Source organism: Hemitrygon akajei, chromosome 8, assembly GCF_048418815.1.
Source record: "Hemitrygon akajei chromosome 8, sHemAka1.3, whole genome shotgun sequence".
NCBI classification, from domain to species: Eukaryota; Metazoa; Chordata; class Chondrichthyes; order Myliobatiformes; family Dasyatidae; genus Hemitrygon; species Hemitrygon akajei.
This window is the reverse complement of record NC_133131.1, coordinates 141,110,518-141,133,206: the sequence shown is the minus strand read 5'-3', so window position 1 is coordinate 141,133,206 and position 22,689 is coordinate 141,110,518. Positions and strand designations below refer to the sequence as shown.

Below are 22,689 nucleotides of genomic sequence, written 5' to 3'. Positions count from 1 at the left end.
CTGACTCCATCACCGTTGTGATAGTGTTTCAGATTCTAACCATTTATCATCCTCCCAAATGGCTTCAGCTCACATTTAACTCCTATCTGCCACTGCCCTGAGAATCAGGAGTCAAGGAGAGAGAGGTCCCCTCAGAATAATGAAACGGGAGGTGAGCAGAGAACGTCTGGCGGTGGAAACCCACTGAAGGTGGCAGAAATAATGGAAGACAATCAGTTGAATTTGAAGCAGATGGGGTGGACTGCAGAGGCAAAGGAGAACTCCATCCTCACACTTAATGGAAGAAGAGTGGGTGAGAGAAATAGTGTGGAAAATGGACTGGATAAAGCTGTGAAGTCTGGTAGAAGGGAAATCACACTTAGGGAAGACATTTGCGAATCATTGATACTATTATTAACCTTACATTTTGTAGTAAAACTTAAATCTAGCAATATTCCTCCTTTGAAGCAGCCATTACATGATCAGATTATAGATAAATATTAGAAGCAGAACAGCCTCAAAAGAGAAAGGCCTAGAATATGGAATCTGGTGTTGCAAGAAATGGAGCAATGGATGATGAATTCAGCAAAGAGTTTGTTTCAACTTGAAGGCATTTATGCAGGCAGCAGGGGGGAGGTGGTCCACAGGATGTGATGAGAGTGCGAGGTGGAAAGAATAAAGGTATTTAAAAAAAGCTGAACTTGAAGATTGACAGCAGATGTAGCATCTTTCACAGTGTGTCCACGCACACCCACCAGTTATTATAGAACAAGGGCAGCTTACCTGGAAGTCTTCATCAGTCAGGTAAATTTCAAGTTTTAACGGATCAACTCCCTCTGGCAGAGGGCGGGCTTGCAGTTCTGCTAGGGGGTACTGTGTCTGGCACAACTTGTGCAATACATCCTCCACCAAAATTATTTTATTGCAGACTTCAGCTTCCTTGGATTATATAAAAAACAAAGACAAATACCAAGATTAATTTTAAGCATCCTACATATGCATCAGCTCAGTTACTTAAACATAAAAATTGATTAATACTTTACCTTTTCTGTGATCTCTGCAACATCTTCCCTGTGTTCCCAGCTGGGAAACATATTGGTAAACGTCAGTGGTTCAAAACCCGCATGTATCAGGTAGGACTTTGGTGGCTTCTTGGGATTCTTTGCTGTATTCAAGCAATGGAAAATCAATAAACGTTAAAATCCAATTATAACCAACATCACATCAGATAAAATATTCAACCATGAAAATCAGGACCATTTAGTGAGTGTATATTGAAAATGTTATCTATATTTTGCTTTAACTACTCTCCAATACAAAATAAAAGATGAAAATACTGGAAACGCTCGGCAGGTCTTCTGTGAAATTAACGTTTCAGGTGGAAAGACTTTGTCAGAGCTCGGGTTCTCTTCTCACATATGCCTCCATTACTTCCTCCTTCAGATTCCCAGCACTTGCAGCGTTAAGGGTTATATTTCATTGTATTTTAGATCTATAGAAACTCAGTGATGCACAGCAACTTGCATATTTATTAGTTCTTATGCTTAGTGCTGGTTGCATTTTTATTGCAAATCTCCCTCTCACTGTTGTATAGACAATCTCTTTTTACACCAATTTCACCAATGGTCCCATTTGAAAAAGAGGTACTTCGAAAAATGGCCACCATTCTATGCTTGATTTTTCCCAATATAGACGAGGCCATGTTATGAGAACCATATGCAATCAACTAGGTTGGAGAAGGGGCATGTGAATATCTGCCTCACTTAGAGGGTTTGTTTGCTCTCTGGATGGTAGTGGGGAGGGGAGGTGATAGGACGAGTTTTAGATATCCTACAGTTGCAGGGGAAAATGCCAGTGGATGGATAGAGGTGGGTGGGAAGAGATGAAAAAGAATTCCTTCACCCAGGTGCCAAATCTTTGGAACTCCTTAGGGATGGGTAATTGGGAGAGTTTAAGTCACGAATCAATAGATCTTTGGTATGTGGGAGAAACATGGCAGATAGAAACAGGACTTGTCTAGTTTTACAGATGTCAATCCTAAAACAGCATGGACACCAGCCACAGTCATTTTTAAAATACTATTCCTTGCTTGACTGCAATGAATGGTGCATTCGATTAAATAATCTAAGAATCTTATTCTAACATCGATGAGCCATTTGACTTAGAAAGAAGGGACTGCTGGTGCTGGAATCTTGACCCACCGAGCTGCCCCAGAAATCTGTGTTTTGCTTCAATCACGTAATGTTTATTCTAGATACAACTAAAAAAGGTAGAACTTAATGTTCACACATTAAATAGTTCCTCTCACAATGTTTGGTTGTAAAGCAGATTAAATCATTGACTTCCAATAGTCATTAGCGAGGAGTAATGTTTCAGAGGTACCTTTGCAGTATTGTAACACCGTCTCCATTGCACATTTCCGATCTGAGTCCCAACGGATCCGGGCAGACCCTGTAATTTCATTTTCAGTCGGCCACCAGCCCTGCCAGAGGTATACTTCGTGGTGATTGTCCACCAGGAACAACGCTGCACACAGATAAGAACAGCATTTTATGTCAGCGTGCTAAAGCTTCACAGAAACTTAATCAAAATAATCCCTAAAATCAATGGGAATTCTATCTGTACAGAGAGATATGGTATTACCGGTATATCTATTATTGGTATTATAGTACAACCATTTGTTGAAAAAGTCTGGTGAAACTATTCACACTATTTAAATGTGCAAACAATCTTAAACTTTGTATTTCTCCTGAAAGGAATTGCATTATTTTCCATTTTCGGTTTTGAACCAATCCAACGCATTACAACAGTAGTCTGTTTCTATGAATATTCTTAGCTTAATTTCATTTACAAAAGTTGCTCTTTAAATCTCCAAGAAAAATATAAGCTTTTACACAAATCATGGAACACGACTTAAATAAATACTAGTTATATTATGTTAAAACAAGTTCAATTACTTTTTCAAATTGGATTCAGACTGTTTGTTCGTGACTTTCAGCCGTTTACTGAAGACTGTTCTAAATATGGTTTGTTTATAGTATTTTGTCAAGCCAAATAAGGATTTTACAATAAATTTGCTTATATTTTCAACAATAAATTTAATTTGTAAAGATAGACAAGTGCATTTTAAAGGTTTTCTACCCTTGACTAATCCACACTAATTCAAACAATAGCAATAGGTGGAGTTCAGATCCTAAACATTCCAGTTGTTTTGGATACCCTCAGCAACACGGGAAATAAAGCCTTTTTTTGACTGCACTTCTTTGGGTGCTAAGGGTGGTGTCTCTCTTCACAGAACACTCTAGATCACTTGCATTTACTAGGTCATGAATGCCTACGAGAAAAATGGATCTTCCCAGAAATGAGTTCGATAAGTGCAGCCAATTGTTAAAAGCCTATTATTAGCATAGGATCAGTCCTAATAACCTTTAGAAGCACCACAGAAAAATAACTTTACAAAGAGATTAAACGTTAATAGTCATCAGCTTTATGAAGCTTTCATTAATAGCAGTTCTTGTACTACATCACATGAATACAAAGCTCAAAGCAAGGAAGATCAATATGGCCTCTGGTAGCAGTTCAGACTATGTATGATCTACAGTATCAGTTCAATTTCCTATTTAACATACCACAATCCCAAAGGTATTCAAGTGAAACTAGAAAAAAAACATCCTCCCCCTCCCCTCCTCCATCCTACAATGGCTCCTGCACAGCTTGTTTATCATATGTGCCCCCAAGGAGCTGTCCTTGTACATTTTCATTCCCCATTACTTAGAGGTCCTTTCACAAAGAGTGAATTGACACTGCAACTTATTTTTTACTGGGAGCCTAAATGATCAATAAGTCATTTTGGCAGTTTAAATTCCCTGTAAGGAACAACTAACCTGGCTGTGGAGCAGTATAAAGATCTTCTTGCAAGAACGGCATTGAATTTACCATGTCAGGATTTCTGGCAGGATACAAGTACTCAGTGGCAATGAATTCTCCAGATGAACTACTGAGGAGAAAGAGTCGAGGAGTAAAGTTGAATTTTCCCGGATCTGTGAACGAAAGTGTGTGTTTAGTTTTCATTTTAAAATGCCATGGAAATACTGAGCATTAGGTTAATGAAGGCAAGGGCACGTTTAGAGAAAAAGAACGTGAACTATGTTGATATGTGAAGAAGAAGAAAGTCCTTAACTCCGAGTGGAGTCATCGGGAGGCCGTCGTGACGGTGTTTTTTTTAAGCAGACTTTCTTATTTTTACGAGTCCGAGTTGCTAGCTCGACGCTCAACCCAGCACAGATGGAAAGCGTGCAAGGGAGCCGGCTGGATTTGAACTCAGGAGCCTTCGGTCTGAAGTCCGCCGCTGATGCCACTACACCACCAGCGGCTATATTGATATGTACTTCCAGCAAAAATCACCAAGTACAGAATATATTATTACTGACAGCAGGTTCTCAAAAGTGAGATGGAATTATTACTATTTTCAGCAGTCTTATGTGTCAGGATTGTACTTTGCTGTCACCAAAACACCACTTCAAACCTCTAACCTTCACCTAAGCAACTGTAACGACATATTTCATTCAGTGCCTGGCAATGGCAATCGTCAGTAAGTTCAGAGCAGTGATTTGAAGTCATGATGATGTGACAATGCCCTCTTCTGTACTGAAATGTTGATTTTTGTTTCATTATACCTCTATGCAGCACTTTGCACTGTTCCATTTCATTAAGTTCTATAAAAATGGAAATTATTATTGATTTGGAGACGTGATATCAAGCTGTAATTGAATGCACTGTGGCCCTTATTATGGTATATTTAAAGTAATAATTCTAGTATATGTGCAAACATATTGTACTTAATAACTCATCCTACATTTGATCAGAATACAATTAAAGATCAATGTACTGCATGTATCTAGAATTGTTCCAGATTTCAGTAAATTAATCAGTTGTTAAATTCGTCACGACCAGTAACCTTCTGTGGTTTGCATACATATCATGCCATGTTTTATATTGTGACATGGGCAAATTTTTCTGCTCTTCAACAAGCTGCAGACTGAGTTTGTGTGTTTTTGCCTCACACTAGAATAAAAAAACTAGCAAAAAGACTTTTGAACTCCTAAACGCCATCAGTTTTGACCCAAAACATGAGCTGACTGAGAATCTCTTCTTGGGCTTCCAGCCAGGTACAGCTTATCGATCATAACCTACGTTTCGATGCCTGAAAGAGGTGGCAGAGCTTGCCATCAAAAAAATGGGTTCTAATTGATACCTGTACCCGGCTGGACACTCAAGAGTTTATTTGTCACAAATGCTGGGAAAGCATTAGATTCTTTTTTTCATGAGCAAAATGGTTACCTTGCAACATGCAGTCATAGGCTTTTCGATCTCTCCTGCCCAATGCTTCAAAGAACGCCACAGCCTCCGACCCTTCGTCACATTCATGTATTGTAACATTGCTACTACTGTGCAGTCCTGCCTCCAGTGGGCATCTGAATAAGGAAACATGATTGGATGCTCTGAGCTCTATTATAGTTAGGATCACACTGATCCAATTCTATTCAATTAACTAGAATATTGCCACACCAGAATGGAGTTGTCACCCAATGATGTACAAAATCATTTAAAAAAAAAATGGCACAGCATTTATATCGAGCCTTTCAAAACAATTCTTTACACTTGGCGACCTACAGGGCAGCACAGTGGCATAATTAATATTCACAGCTCCAGCGATCTGGTTTCAATCACAACAGTGCTGTCTGTCTGGGGTTTTCACATACATTGATGGCCTGGATCTCCTCCGGAAGCTGCAGTTTCTCCCACAGATCGGTATGTTAATTGGCTACTGCAAGTTTGGCTTGGTGGTTGAGCGAGTACTGGAACCAGATGAAAATTAAAAGGAATGTGTGGAGAACAAAATGGAATTAGTGCAAAAACAGTGTGGATGGGTGTTTGAGGGTCACTGCAGAGCTGCCAGGCCTAAGGGTCAGTGTAAATGATGCTCAACTCTGAGCAATCTTCATGTCATAACATAAACTGCTTCAATAGTGGTGGTTAAGGGATAAACATCATCAAGACTTTACATTGTGGTCAGCACAATGCTTTATAGTACAGGTGACGTAGGTTCAATTCCCGCCACTGCCTGTTAGGAATTCATATGTTCTCCCCATGTCCGCATGGGTTTCCTCTAGGTGCTCCAGTTTCCTCCCACAGTCCAAAGATGCACCAGTTGGTCATTGTAAATTATCCGGTGATAAGGCTAGGATGAAATTAGGGGATTGCTGGAGGGGATGGCTCAAAGTGCCAGAAGGGTCGATTCCGTGCTCTTTATCTCAAATAAATAATTACTTGAACCTTCTTCTTCAAATGGTTAGATCTTCTCCATCTACCAGTGAGAGGAGATGGGAGCTCTGATTCATATCGGAAAAACAGCAGCCCTGACCACATTGCATTTGCACTGAACTCATAACATGAGGATTTTTGATTTAAGAAGTATTATACAAAATGAAGGAAGATAGTAGATTTATTAAGATCTATAGAATAAAACTAAAGAGAGGGCATATGATAGAGCAAAAATTAATGGGAAGTTAGAGGACTGGGAAGTTTTTAAAAACCAACAGAAGGCAAATAAAAAGTCATAAGGAGGGAAAGATGAAATATACACCAGCCAACAGTATTAAAGAGGATACCAATGGTTTTTTCAGATATATAAAGAGTAAAAGAGGGGTGAGAGTAGATATCGGACTGCTGAAAAATGCTGCTAGAGAGCTAGTAATGGGGCACAAGGAAATGGTGGATGAACTGGATAAGTATTTTGCCTCAGCCTTCATTGTGGAAGACCTGGCAGTGTGCTGGAACTTCGAGAGTGTAGGGGGAAGGAGTGAGTGCAGTTGCTGTAACTTGGGAGAAGGTGCTTGGGAAGCTGGACCAGAGGGACTATACCCAGGGTTCTGAAAGATGCAGCTCTAGAGATTGTGGAGGCATTAGTAATGATCTTTCAAGAATCACTAGGCTCTGGCATGGTTCCAGAGGAATGGAAAACTAAATATTGCTTCACCCTTCAATAAGGGAGCGAGGCAGAAGAAAGGAAATTATAGGCCAGTTAGTCTGACCTCAGTGGTCGGGAAGACATTGGAGTCAATTGTTAAGGATGAAGTCTCAGGTTACTTGGAGGCAGATGATAAAATAAGCCAAAATGAGCATGGTCTCCTCAAGGGAAAATTTTGCCTGACAAATCTGTTGAAATTCATTGAGGAAATAACAGGCAGTATAGACAAAGGAGTCAGTGGATGTTGTGTAGCTGGATTCTCAGAAGGCCTTTGACAAGCTGTTGCACCTGAGGCCGCTTAACAAGCTACGAGCCCATGGTACTACACGAAAGATACTAGTATGGATAGAGCATTGGCTGATTGCAAGGAGGCAAAGAGTGGGAATAAAGGGAGACTTTTCTAGTTGGCTGTGATGACTAGTGATGTTCCACAGGGGCCAGAGTTGGGACTGCTTCTTTTTATGTTATACATCAATGATTTAGACGACGGAATCAATAGCCTCGTGGCCAAATTTGCGAGTGATACGAAAGTAAGTGGAGATAGTATTGAGAAGCAAGGAGAGTGAAGAAGGACTTAGACAAATTAGGAGAATGGGCAGATGGAATGCAGTGTCGTGAAGTCTATGGTCATGCACTTCAGTTAATGGAATAAAAGCGCAGACATTTCCAAAGTGGGGAGAAAGTTCAAAAGTCCAAGGTGCAAAGGGACTTGGGAGTCCTTGTGAAGAATTCCCTAAAGGTTAACTTGCAGATTGAGTCGGTGGTGAGGAAGGAACATACAATGTCAGCATTCATTTTGTGAGGACTGGAATATAAAAGCAAAGATGTACTGCTGAGGTTCTACAAGGCATTCGTCAGACCACACTTGGAGTATTGTGAGCAGTTTTGGATCCTGTATCTAAGAAAAAGAGGAATTGGCATTGAAAAGGGTCGAGGACCTCCCTTTTAAAGTAGTTCATAATCAATTTACTTATCTTGGGATTACAGTCACAAGGAAGTTTAAAGATCTTTTTCGTGAAAATTTTGCCAATCTTTTATATACTACAAAACAGAGTCTGTCACAATGGTCACTTCTATCTATGTCTTTGGTAGGTCGTATTAATGTTGTTAAAATGTATGTTCTCCCTAAATTTTTATATTTATTTCAATCAATCCCAATTTTTATTCCTAAATCTTTTTTTGATTCCCTAGATTCTATTATTTTGTCATATCTGTGGAAGAATAAGCATTCTAGAATTAATAAAGTTTATCACCAAAAATCTAAAAAAGAGGGTGGCATGGCTTTACCTAACTTTCGTTTATATTATTGGGCAGCTAATATATGTGGTGCTACCTTTTGGTCTTTTTTCCATGGCCAACCCGAGTGCCCTAATTGGGTGGCAATAGAGTTGAGTTCCACTAAAGATTTATCTATTTCTGCACTTCTTGGCTCTGTACTCCCTAGTAGTTTGTCCAGATTAATAGTTAATCCTCTTGTTAGACACACTCTGCGTATATGGGCTCAGTTTAGGAAATTTTATGGTTTCTATGGTTTTTCTTTTTCTAGTCCTATCTTACATAATCACCTTTTTTTAACCTACTATGTATGATTCAGCATTCCACGATTGGTATAGGAAGGGCATTAGACATTTTGAAGATCTTTTTATTGATAATCACTTCGCATCTTTTCAACAGCTCTCTGTTAAGTTCAATCTGCCTAATGCTCATTTTTTTAGATATCTCCAAATTAGACACTTTATTAATCCTTTAATTCCCAACTTCCCTGAAATGCCTGAGAAAAATGTTATGGATTTATTTATTTCTATTAATCCACTGGGTAAAGGTTTAATATCATTTATTTGTGATAAATTAGCATTCTTACGGCGTGCCCCTGTGGATAAAACTAGAATGGCTTGGGAGCATGATTTAAATATCTCTTTATCTGATGAGACTTGGGACTCGATTCTCAAATCGGTTAATTCAACCTCTCTTTGTGCTCGCCATTGCCTTTTACAGTTTAAGATTGTTCATAGAGCTCATATGTCTAAATCTAAATTATCTCGATTTTACCCTAACATTAGTCCTCTCTGTGATAAATGCAAAAGGGGCGAGGCCTCTCTTATTCATATGTACTGGTTCTGTCCTAGCTTGGAGAAATTTTGGAAAGTTGTCTTCATAACTTTATCTTATATTCTGAATCACCACCTAGAACCTAACCCTTTAATTGCTTTGTTTGGTTTTTTGGGTGAGACAGATTTACGTTTGAGTTCGACTAAGTGTCAAATATTATCTTTTGCTTCTCTTCTGGCCAGACGTTTCATCCTCCTTAGATGGAGAGATGTTGCCCCGCCCACGCATGCTCAATGGCTTAATGATATTATGTCCTGCTTAGACCTTGAAAAAATTCATTATTCAGTTCTTAATTCGGATATAAAGTTCCATAAGGTCTGGGGACCTTTTATTGAGTACTTTCATAACCTTCCTCTTAACTAAGGTTTTTTTTTTCAGTCCCTTGCTTTCAGCTCTTTTTTTTTGGTAGTAGGCATTATTATCTTCTGTTTTTAAGCGTATTTACAGTTTTGGGGGCTTGAATGTCCTGATTTATATTCTCTATATTGTGTTGTGGTTGGTCTGGAGTTTTTTTGTTGTTGTGGGGCTTGGGGAGGATACCAATTTTATATGTCTTCAATTTGGGTGCTTTCTCAATTATCTTTTTTGTATATTATTATTGTATGTTTATTTTTTGCACTGTATTAATTTTCTTCATTTTGATTTGGGGTTTTTTTTTCTATCTGTAGCAATGTAGAAAATGCATTAAAAAACTAATATAAAAAAAAAGAAAAGGGTCGAGAGGAGATTCATAAGAATAATTCCGGGAAGGGTTAACACATGTGGAGTGTTTGATGGCTCTGGGATCTCATTAAACACTATTGAATGGTGAAAGGCATCGACAGAGTGGATGTGGAGAGGATGCTTCCTAAAGCAGGGGAGTCCAGGACCAGAAGCTTGGCTTCAGAATAAAGGGACGTCCATCTAGAATGGAGATGAGGCAGAATTTCTTTAGCCAGAAGGAGGTGAATCTATGGTATTTGTTGCCACAGGCAGCTGTGGAGGCCAAGTCACTGGGTGTATTTAAGGCAAAGTCTGATAGATTCTTCATAAGTCAGGGCGTGAAAGGTTACGGGGAGAATGGAGTTGAGAGAGAAAATGGATCAGCTGTGATGAAATGGCAGAGCAGACTTAATGGGCTGAATGGCCTAATTCTGCTTCTATGTCTTATGGTCTTAAATATCTCTTATTTAAAAGGCTGAAATAAGGACACATTGGCACATCTATCAACTGCCACTGACTTGAAATCAGTCTTCATCTCGTTTGATGAAAGATCAGTATCTTCAGCAGATACTGATTTATTTCAAAATCCTAGCATTTTGCTTCTGTATTATAACAACAATAAGCATCAGCTCACCGTTGTTACTTCATCCGACACGAGGTACAAGTGTGGAATTTCATAATTCCTGAACCTCTACCTCCCAGCACACTCCGTCCTTCCTTCCGTACCACGGGTATAATTTCTCTACTCAACAAAGTTGCCAAAGCACCATTAACAGTTAAAGGCAGCTCTCACAATCTTTATAAGCCGATTAGGAATACTTAGTAAAACAGGCAGCCACCGAGAGCTTTAAATAAGGATGCTGTTTCCTTCCGCAAAGAAAGCTTATAAATACTGAGTGACAGCTTGAAATATTGTGTTCAACAGAAGTTTGAACTGAGTATAATTAATCCACGTAACACTCGGTGTTTGAGAAATATTTGCATTGTGAGCTTTACTTACAGTTCTTTGATTTTGCTTGCTTCAGTCCTGCCTACTTCCTTCGTGTGTGGTTGTGCTTTACAGCCGTGCCATAGATAGATGACTGCCTTGGTGACGTTTAGCAGAATCATCGAGGTCCTGGATCTCAGGCTGCTGCAATGACAAGCGACTTCAAGCAGATTCCCTTCCATTGGAAGCTCTCCCCGCACACAGTACAACCGCCAGTCACCTACAGAGGGCAGTATCAGAATCAGCATTAGCGTCAGTCTGCTCCAGGAAACTCTTCCTACCTCAGGGAGCTGGGGAAGGTTGTAAGCAGAGTCCACAGAAAGTTGTAGATTAGCCACACACACACACACAGTTGCTCCTCTAATCTTATTTATTTAGAGATACAGGGCAGAAATAGGTCTATCCAGCCCAACGAGCCCACACTGTCCAGTTCTACCCATGTGACACATTAACCTGCAAAATGTGGGAAGAACCTGGAGCACAGGGAGAACGTACTAACTCCTTACAGACAGCAGCTGATATAGCATTACACTAACTGCTCTGTTACCATGCTATCTATAGTCCATTGAACTTCCAATATTTTTACTAAATGTCTGATTGAATACTTTACAGCTGTTAAGATTGTATAGATAACCCGTGGAGTTCTAGTGAAGCTATTAAATCAGGTTGAAAGTCCAAAGAACAAAATTCTCATTTCTTCCAGACACAAGCCACCTGTGACTGACATCAGCCTCTCTTGTTGTTATATCATACTATCTATGGGGATAGAAGCAAAAGTATTCTGGGAATTATTCCCCTTCACCTGTGACATCTACATCGATTGTCACCTCAGACCTGCTCACTGGCCACAATGGGCATCCAGTAGGTATGATAACCCTCAGCTGACTTAATGCAATCAACAGTGCAATGTCATTACCTGCAAAAGTAAACGTCTGGAACAAAGAGTGATTCCGAGAAGGTATGTTACATGGGGGGGGGGGGGGGGGAGGAAGAAGTTGGAGTTACAATATCCACAAAACTGGCCAAGTGACAACCAAGAATAACACTTGTCAGGGTGGGGAGAAGTTCATTCAAGTTATAACTCAGCCCATATCATAGAGAATGGCACTAGACTGAAATAATTTACAAGGCCCGCCTTAAGACTGGGAACACGTTTCCTTTCCTAAATAACATTAACAAAGCGTTCAATTTCTCTCATGCTAATATTTCACCTGTTTCACTTCCATAAATTCCTACAGTGAAGTCAAGACCGCGAGCTTCCATTTCAAAGAGATTAACCAGCAGAACGGATATACGTAGATCGCACACACTCAAATTTGCTGTAACCCGAGCATTTGAAAAGAAGGGGAAGACTTGCATGAGAAAAATGAAAGTTTTGTTTATCTCTGAGCGAAAGGATTTGATTGCATTGTATTGTCAGATCTGTCTATCCCCAAGTATCTCTGATCCTGGCAGCAACAGTTAAGCACTAAGAGGAAACATCTAACAAAATACAAAGCCTTGGGCTTTTACTTTGTGAACTTTCTTCTTCCTCTTCTCTTTTACCAGCATGCACAACCATTCCTCCTCGAAAGAGCTGCAGGAAACAGGGTGGTTCTTTCCCCTGAAGAACCTGTACCTGAAATGATACAACATAAAACAAAAAAAAATGAGAGCATTGGTATTAAACGTGACATTTCAATCATTGACAACGACATCATTTTCAATTTCAATTAAATGCAGGGTAGGAATAGACCACAACTAGGGGACACAGACTTAGTGTAAGTGGAAAGATTTAAAAGCAACCCAAGGGGCAAATTTCTCACACAGCAGGTGGTGAGTATCTGGAATGAGTTGCCAGAAGTGGTTCGGCCAGGTACAACAACATCATCTGAGGAGCACTTGGATAGGTACGTGGAGGGAGTGAGGCTTGTGAGAGGGGGTTGTGAGGCAAATTCAGGAAGTTGGCACGAGGGGAGTGGGCACTGTGGTCAGCATGGGCAGCTTGGGCCAAAGGGTCTGTACCCATGTCGGATTGCTCACTAACTCTATGTAGTTGTAACAACAACAATAGACCTGGCTTTGACTTTGATTATCTTTCTCTAAAATACTCTCTCACTGGCAACTTCACCCCTTATCAAACCACATTTAGTTCCCGCTATCCCAATACTGCACCATTGCTTTGTTCTGTTTTGTATACATTGTCCATCTTGTCGACTCACCTGTGCGCCCCGTTCCTCATCCAACTCAACAGTCATCAGAGCAGAAGTCCCTTTCTCATTCACAGTTGAGTGACGACCTTGCCAGAAGTAGTACGCACATTTCTCCTTTCCAACTGCGGTGTTTCGTACAATTTCTGATTTCTGCCTTTTTCCAACTATGGTGAACACAAATAAAATCAAAGCGATTTATACTTTTGACATCTCAAAGGATTTTCTGCAGGCTTAAAGAAGCCACCTACATAAGGAGCTGATACTTCTTGACATTTAAAAAAAAACATTCTTGACTCATTTCTATTCTGCATACCCGCATGTACTGTGAAAAGCTTAGAGATGCTTTACGTGTAATGGGGTGTTTCAGCAGTAAAGAAACATTGAAAACAGCAAATCAGAGGGCAGCTTTGCACTGAATGATGTTACTTCCTCACTGATTTTAAAAAATCATATAGAACACAAAATGCATTGCCAATTTGCTATTGTGGATTTTATGTTTCATCTTAATGAGTGTTGTGGAACCACTATTGTTATTGCACAAAAATTAATTTGGAATTGACTAAGATTCTGACTTGTTCTTGCAGAGGTTTTCAAGGAATTCTGATTTTGTTCTCTTTAACTGGTCCCTTACCATTAACAACATGAAGCTTTCACACTGTTGATGGCAAGGGGACCTCATCTCACGAGGCTGATCCAAGATAGGTGATTTACTGAACAGTCTCCAGCAAAATTCTTTTTAAAGTCACCCATTCACACCCAAAATGACTGCACAAATACAAATTCAGTATAAGTGAGTGGTCCAATTACAACTCAAGGGTGATTATTGAACAGGAATCAGATAAAATGTTGGTCAGTCACTTACCAATGTGATTTTCCTGCCTCTCTGATTTGTTCTGATCTCAAGCAGTTCTTTTAAGCTGCTGTGGGGGACCCCACAAGTGAGGTGAATAGTCCGGCTTCAAATACTGATTGGGGCATGGGGGGGGGGGCAGCCTAGCAGCAGGGGAGGAGGGATGTCCTACCCAGTAGGGCTGTTTGGGACACAGAAACATACACATGGAGGGATTGGAATTGCCCGTGTGCTCAGAGAAGGCCCAAGCTTTTCTGGGAGTGACAAGTGGCTAGGTTAGGCTGCACACTAAATGGCCTGCATTGGGAAAAGGGAGGGGGGTGTCACAGATTCAGAGAATTGAGGGGGAAAGGGATGGGTCCAAGAGGGAATTGAATGAATGAAGGGGAAGAGAGCTAAGAGGGAAAGCTCCCCTCACGCCCCCCCCCCCCCAAGTGGTCTTTCTTCCCCACTCCAGCTACCATCAACAATGCCTCTAGGGCCTGTCTCTAATGGGATAGTTGGTATTTAGTGATGGAGCATGGTGTTTTTCCTTTGGGCTGGAATGCAACAGAGTATATGAGGAGGACAGACTGAGGGTAAAGGGGGTGATGAGGATAGAGGGAGAGGGGGGTGGGAAGCCTGGGAACAATGCTGTCTTCATGGGTGGAACCAGCACACGATCGAACTAGAACGTCTGGCAAAGGAAGCCTCATGACTTGACAACAACATGAACGCACATGATTTCATTCTGCAAACCACCCAGTCCAATCTTCCTAGCACTTCTTTTCTGCAAGCAATCAAAAAGGCCATCCTGTACACTGAGGCAAAGTTGATATAATCTCACCAACAAGGAGGAGAATCAACCACTTTAGAAGGCAATTCCTGATCTTACAAAAAATTGACTCCAGCAGGGCAGCCTTTCCATATTTGTATATCTTGATCTTATGTCTGCTATTCGTTGGCATGCAAGTCATGATCTTAATCGATGCGTCACACCAGAACCAATCTCAGTGCAGATTAGTGTTAAACAAAGCCACCATGTCTCAGGGCTCCATGGTTCATGGTTAAAACAGAGGCCAACTCTCAAATAGAAAGAGACCACAACTTAAAAATGTTTAGTTCCAACAGAGGAACCCAGGATTTAAACATTAACTATTTTATTTTCTGCAGATGCTGCCTGACTTGCTAAGTCTTTCTAGCATTTACATTGTCCAATTCTGTATAGCTCATGGTTATAACATTAATCAAATAGCATTCATTAATTGTGTATCATCAGTACTGACCTGTGGTGCTCACCAAGTACTTCCATTTCACCACATATGTGTCTCCTTCATGAAACTGCCCAATGCTCTGCTTGGGTAATCTGCTGTAGTCATACTCAAGTATGTGCCACACATCAACTGAGAGATTAGTGATCTCAAACTGCCTTCCATCTTCGCCCTCTACAACTCCATAACCACGCCCAATATTCAGCCCATCCAGTGACGTTCCAACTGGGACCGGCGACAGAGGAATCATCAAGGAGACGTCATATGGTTTGAGGTCAACGCCATGTTCCTGCTTCATGGGAAAAAGGTGAGAGTCAGAGTTGTATAGTGCATAAATACTTTGATAATAAATTAACCTTTCAACCTTTAATTTCATTTCAGTGAGCAACGTTTGAGCTTCAAAAACAATTTTATAGGAAATAAGAAACACTAATGCATGTAAAACACTAAAACATGTAATTCCTTTTTCTCTTTTAAAAAAAGCACATTTCCAAAGCTACTTAAAGATTTTATTTCAATTTTAACTAAAGTTAAATGAAAAGCCGATTAGTGCCATTTCCAATGGTCAACTTAAATTAATCTTCAATTAATTTCATTTTATACAAGTATAATTTTTAAGTATAAAGAGACAGTATTTGATAATCATAAGTGTTTAATTTCAACACAAATTATAGATCACTTTCAAATGAACAGCTTTGGGAAGAATTAGTAAAATTTCATGGCAATAATTGCAACACCTTAGCTGGCAGCATTTACAACTAAGCTCCCAAATAAAAAAAAATTCACAATAGCATCTTGAAAGAAATAGAGAACCTTTTGCAGATTGAACATCTTTCTACTGGAACTGACTCCATGGATAGAATGCTAATTTTCAGACTGTTAGTGATGCAAATTTAAAAAAGTAAAATTATTATAGATCTACATCAGTGAACTAACTAACATCCTGTATATACATATTACAGCCATAAAGGCATGTAACACAGAAATAGGCCCTTTGGCCCATCTAAGATAGTCAAATTTGCCTGCGCATGACCCATATCCCTCTAAACCCAATCTTTTTTATGATATGGACCAATACCATTAATCAAGGGGTCCATGGATCCCAGGTTGGGAACCCCTGCTCTAAACCTTTTCCCATCCATGGTTTTTAAATCTCATTGTACCTGCTTCAACCACATCCTCTGGCAGCTTGTTTCATATACGGACTATTCTTTGCATGAAGTAGTTGCTCCTCAGGTCCCTTTCAAACCTTTCTCTTCTTGCCTTAAACCTACGGCCTCTATCTTTTGATTCCCTCTCTCTGTGAAAAATGGCATTCACCCCGAATATGCCATTCATGATTTTGTACAGCTCTATAAGATCACTCCTCAACCTTCTCGGCTCCAAGCCCACCCTTCTTCTCTCTATAATTCACACCCTTAGATCCTGGAAACATTCTTGTAAATATTTGCACTTTCTAATTTAACGATGCATTTCTTTTAAGAGTGTATTCAAACTGCACAATACTGCGGATGTGACCTCTCCAATGTTTTGTACCTTGAAATCCTATGCACAGGATTCTGCTAACATTATTTTAGCCAATATTTAAAGCACTAACCCACTTCACTAACAGTTCTAATGGTTAGTAACTCACACTAGTTAAATCCTCAGATATTTCAGCCAATAGTTGCAGCTAATGGAAACAAAAACCGAGGTTAACTTGCTTCCACTTCAGTTCTATGGGCATGCAATTTGTGTCACCCTCTCTGGTTCCTTCAGATGGCGACATCTTTTTCCTGACTTTCCTCACAAAACATCACTATGCTACTTTAAGTTTATTTCTCAAAACTCTAAGTAATTGATTCCTCACATCCCTAAGACCATAAGATATAGGAATTGGATTCGACTTTTTGGCCCACTGAGTCTGCTCTGCTATTTCATCATGGCTGATCCAATTTTCCTCTCAGCCCCAGTCTCCTGCCTTCTCCCCGTATCCCTTCATGCCCTGACTAATCAAGAATCTAACAACCTCTGCCTTAAATATACATTAAAAACTTGGCTCCACAACTGCTTGTGGTGAAGAATTACACAGATTCACCACTCTCTGGCTAAAGCAATTCCTCATCTCTGTTCTAAGAGGATGGCCCTGTATTCTGAGGCTGTGCCTTCTGGTCTTAGACTCCCCCACCATAGGAAACATCCTCTCCACATCCACTCTATCAAGGCCTTTCACAATTTGATAGCTTTCAATGAGGTCATCCCCAATTCTCATGAATACAGGAACCAGAGCTATCAGATGCTCTTCACGTGACAGCCATTCAATCCTGGAGTCATTTTCAAGACCCTCCTTTGAGCCCTCTCAGTGAACATCACCTTGCCCAACACTACCCATCAGTATATATCCTAGGCTTCCTGTCATTTAAATGCTTCTGAAACTAAATCCACTTTATTTCCCTAATCTGTTAAACCATTAAGAAAAAAATTGTTTATTCAAACTGGAACACTAACTAAGTAGTTCAAAATGGGTCTCTATGCTGAGATACGGTGGTTGGAATTGGTGCCAAATACGCATCTCTTAGTAAGGCCTTGGAGTGGCATACGTATACCTGAATCTTCCATTTTCTGGGCAACAGCACAATTAAACATACCTTTTTTTTAAAAAACACAGGAGGATTCAGCTTTTTCACTCTCACCTTCCTAAGCACAACGGGGCAACTAGAGGAGCTGCTGCCTCGAATGACCTGGGTTCAATCCTGATATTTGTTGCTGTTGGCTTGGAGTTTGCATATTGTCCCTGTGACCACATGGTCACATCCCGAAGACATGTGATTTGATACCGGGCACTGTAAACTGGCAATAGTGGGTAGGTGAATGGTGAAATACTGTGGGGGTGATGGTGTAGATGGGAAAAGGAAGACGATACAATGGAATTAGCAAAGCATTTATGTAAGTTGGTGATGGTTGGCCTAGATTGGTGGGAACTGTATAACTACCCCACTTTTTACTAGATTTATGATTATTTATTAATTTTCTGAATGTTGAGGGAAGAGGCACCATCATGAATCAGTTGGGTCAATAAACCCATTTCAGTGTTGTAGACTTGAGGAAATATATACAAAACCTTACATTCTTATAAAGACTGTCAATACACAGCTCTGGTTGGTCGGTCAAGACTGGCATGAGCTAAAGAACAAATACAGATAAGCAGGGATGAAGAATCTAACTCGAGGGCTGAATGTACAAGAGGGACGGAATGTATTATTTCCATCAATCGATAGATGCAGAAAACTGTGCATTGGAACCCTGAAGAAGTACCTCATCATAATACTCAAGTGAAAAGCTCCATGGGGACAAAAAAAGCTTGGTGAGGTTGTAAAATTTCTGTGAACTGTCAAAAAACATTACAGTTCCAATATATTCAAAGTCATCAGTCTGTTACATTTTACACACGACCACATTTGCTTAATCCTTCCATAAAGGATTAATTTTACTACTTCATTAGTAAAGTAATGACAGAGTTTCACCTTGTGCTCCTCTTCAGCTGCAGATTTTGGTGAGGGCTTCTTTAAATCCACCCAGTCCAGAAACTTCTCCTTAAACAAAATAGTTTCATTGTGCTCGGTCAGCCTGCCAAAAATGGCCCAATCAGGACGACCTTGACCTTTTCTGCCCGCAAAAAAAAAAGACCCTGGTTAGAATTAATGCTAACATTGTGTTCATTGGTTAAATGGTCTCTGCTACGTGGTAGTATCCTATCGTAATAGTAAGAATTCTGGAAACTTGTAAATGTTCTGCCTACATATACGGGAGTGGAGGACTGGAAGACTGCAAATACAAACTGTTATTTCACAGGAGTGCTTTTAGACCAAACAGCCACAGGCCGATTAATCTAATATCTTTGGAGCGCAAGTGATTGAAAGTAAAATATTGAGGTACAGTATAAATTGTCAAGCAAATGTTGAGTGAATTTTCTTTCAGGATATAACAAAGAGATCAACGAGGGCAATGTATTTGATATAGTTTTAACAGGATTTTGTAAGATCTTACAAGGCACACTAACCTGAACAGTTTAAACCACATAGGACTCGGAGAAAATTGTACACTGGATAGAAAATTGGCTTGTGGCAAAGTATGAAAGATGACAGGTCACAGCAGTTTTGTGATTCAAATGATGTCTGCATGAGTAGAACTCAGTACTGCATCTTCAGATTTTCATCGCATATGTGAATAATTTAGACCTGAATGCAGGGAGAATGATTACAAGGTTTGGAAGTGATGCAAAAATTGTTCATAATGAGGAAGTAAATTTAATCTGTGCGAAGATATTAGTTGCCAGAAAAGGATTAAATGGCACTTGATTTGGGTGGGTGTGAACTAAGGAATTTGAGAGTGGGTAAACAAGGCGAAGGAATACTCAGACAACAATGGGATATTTGGAAGTGCACATTAACAATGCAGCCTTGAAGAGGATAGCTGCAGACGCTCTAAAACTGAAGAGATAGAAAAGGTGGCAAATGCAGACAGGAGATGGTTAATTGGCTGAGGCACAGAACATAAGAGGTGGTCATTCTGAAACTGCACAAAACACTGGTTAGGGCAGAATTAATATACCTCATGAATTACAGAGGTACATGCGATACAGAGAGGATGATAAAGGACTAGAGAGAGCGCAGGGACGGAAGTTGCAAATTTCCTTCTGGATATGAGGAAAGTGAGTTTGGCCTGGATTGTTTAGAGGGAGACTTGATTAATGTAAAAAAAAAGATTAGATACAATGGAGAAGAAGGACCCAGTTTCTTCAGCAAAGATTCATAACAAGGGCATTGATTTAAAGTGATTGGTAGAATGATTAGAGGCTGACGAAATTAGAGGCAAAATCCATAACTCATGTGGTACGTTAACTGTGGCCTAACCAGTGTTTGGTACCGTCTGGGGCAGCCACTTCTTACGTTCTGTGCCTCAGCCAATAAAATATATCTTATTTGTGTTTAGATCAGCAGATGATAGGATCTGAAATCAACTATCTGAAAAAATAGAAGAACAAGCCTCCTCTGGGTCTGAAAATACTTTGAACCACTGGAGGTCAACTGGAAACTGGGAGTGGGATAGGCTGGACAATACAGTCAAAAAAGGCAGAGTTAATGCCCATCTCTTAAAATGAAGTAACTCTGCATTCTCAGAGTTACTGTGAAAAGGTACTGCATGATTTATTATTATTTGGCCATTAAAATAACTAACATTCCACACTTTCATTACAGTTCATGTCAGATAGGCTGGTAGCTCGGAAATCACAAATTGGCACAGTCATTGACTTCACAAAACTTCTATTTCTCTTTTAAATTTCAACTGGGAGGTGTAATTTGTCACTGGTTACCACAATGGTGTTGAATTATACAGAAAGCATAAAACAACAGAATCCAAAACTGATTTAGGAGCTACTAAACATCAGGGTTTAGATCCGATAGTTTTTCAGATTGTGGAGACACGCTAATCCATACTTAAGCACCCAGCCACTAGCTCATCCTCCTAATAAATTTTGTTAAGTCTGTATTTAAGATTAGAGCAACTCAATCTTTGAAAGAAAGATAGCCCTTTCAGTGCAGTAAATATACATTATTTACACCAAGCAATTGGTGCAACTCCACCAGTCCAGCTGACAAGAAATATTGACGATGGCCTCTTCAAAGAAACAGCAGTAAAGAAAATGCCTAGTTATTAAGGATGGCTTTGATGCACCGCCTAGCAAACCCCTGGTTCTACACTTACCTAGTTGTGTATATTAAGCACAGCTACTGCATAGAGGTTCATATTTAGGGTATCATATGAAAATGTACTGTAAAGTGCTAATCTAAAGTTAAAACTACCTTGGTATCAGAGGATTGCATTCGCCTGGATCCAGAGGGTTGATGTCACAATTTGTGTAATCAAAGGTTCCATTCCACAAATGCTTTGCCAACTGGAATGCCACCTTTCGTTGTGCCAGTGTGACTTCTTTCCCATGCCACACGTACACTTCACTGCCAAAATCGAACACCAGCACCTAAGGAAGTCAGACAGCTGTATTAAAATACACACCTACAGAAACTAATTGGAAAATGCACAACAAATTCAAGTTATATACATGTAGATCGTCTCCAGATGAGTTACTGATTTAACTAGCAATCATGGATCTCCGCCAGTCTCCACTCAAACACCGCACTTTAGCTTGACTGTTGAATTTCACATGAGAAGCAGGCCACTCACAAATATGCCCCTGTGCATTGTGTCACAATGTGCCAGTTATTTACATAAGCAGAAGAGAAGAGAAGGCAGGGAACCTTTTTTAGTCTCCTGTAATTATGTAAAATCTAGCACTATGCTGAGAAAAGAAAGGATACGAAGTGAAAATTCAACCACCTTTTGTAAACCTTTCCCAGTGCAATTCAGCCATGCATGGTCATGCTCTGGAATTTCCCCCTTACATATTCCTGCTACATTCCCCTTTAATAACACTTCTTCCCCTCTCACACAAGGCTTCTGTAATGCATCTGGAGGAGGGTCGAATGTTGAAAACATGTCAATGGAATAAAATCAGAAAAAGCTGGAAACAATAAACAAGTCAGACAGTTACAATGGAAAGAGCTGCAGAGTCAATGTTTCAAAATCATTAGAACTCCTATTCAATATCTTTTTGACGATTCAAGTTTGTTTCTCTAATTCAAGTGCTATGTCCTTGTGCACATACATACACATAAAAGTCAACTGGTTTTGGCATTGGGCTAACAACCCTGAAGTCAAGGATATATATCATTCTCACAATGGAAACTTGAAGGACGAGAAAAATAGTTGTAAATCTGCAGGATTTTCAAAATCTATTTGGTTTATCTGACCTCTTCAGTGAGGTCAACTGTCACCCAAACTTCCTGGGAGCTGATGGAGCCACATTCACCCACTCTATTGTCAGCTTTCTAGCTTTCTCTGACTGCAAACTAGAGTGAACAATAAACATTATATAAAAAAATAATAGCCTTTGCAACTGAGTTATGAGTTGACTGTCATCATCTACACAAGGACCTTTGTTCTTTACCTATACACTCTAACCTTCCACTGAAACGGCAGTGACTCCATACTATGAAGAGTTCTCAGTCATACGTAGTGATTTGACATTGACACACCAGAGCAGAATCGGGCAGAAGATCACTTACTGTGATTGGAACATCAATTTACGCCATAGACAATGTCCAGTCATGTGGAGCAATGGATAGGAAGATCCTATAACTTTTCACTTTAAAACACAGAGTAGTACAGCACAGGAACAGAACCTTGGGTCCACAGCATTTGTGCTTTCTTTTCCATGGCTCAACTATAGAGCTTCAGTAAGCTGAGTAAGACTAGCACAGTCATAGACCACATAAACCCGGAACTAAATGGCTTAAATAAGAAGAATTCAATGAAAAATACTTACATCTTTCGAATTAAGCAAAGAACAACGTGGTATTTTCCCCCAGAAGTCATCATCAGGGACAAGTTTATCACCTACTAGACGATAAATACAATTGGTTTCTACTATTGCACTTTCATACAGTTCATCTTCATCGGGATTTCCTGCTCCTGTGGGGGAAGAAAAAACA

General features: G+C 39.9%; 1 protein-coding gene across 12 annotated transcripts in view; it reads right to left on the bottom strand.

Moving 5' to 3' along the window:
• The window catches only part of svila (supervillin a), a 261,547-nt gene that overhangs the window by 4,869 nt on the left and 233,989 nt on the right, over positions 1-22,689 (bottom strand). For all 12 annotated transcript variants that reach the window (XM_073054765.1, XM_073054768.1, XM_073054766.1 and 9 more), the window contains 12 exons: positions 22,524-22,669; positions 20,944-21,119; positions 18,604-18,745; positions 15,116-15,392; positions 13,010-13,164; positions 12,321-12,426; positions 10,821-11,028; positions 5,320-5,453; positions 3,864-4,019; positions 2,362-2,505; positions 1,023-1,144; positions 763-918 (listed from right to left, as the gene is read on the bottom strand). In XM_073054765.1, the coding sequence (XP_072910866.1) occupies positions 763-918; positions 1,023-1,144; positions 2,362-2,505; positions 3,864-4,019; positions 5,320-5,453; positions 10,821-11,028; positions 12,321-12,426; positions 13,010-13,164; positions 15,116-15,392; positions 18,604-18,745; positions 20,944-21,119; positions 22,524-22,669 (1,922 nt within the window). The remainder of the gene's footprint in view (positions 1-762; positions 919-1,022; positions 1,145-2,361; positions 2,506-3,863; positions 4,020-5,319; positions 5,454-10,820; positions 11,029-12,320; positions 12,427-13,009; positions 13,165-15,115; positions 15,393-18,603; positions 18,746-20,943; positions 21,120-22,523; positions 22,670-22,689) is intronic.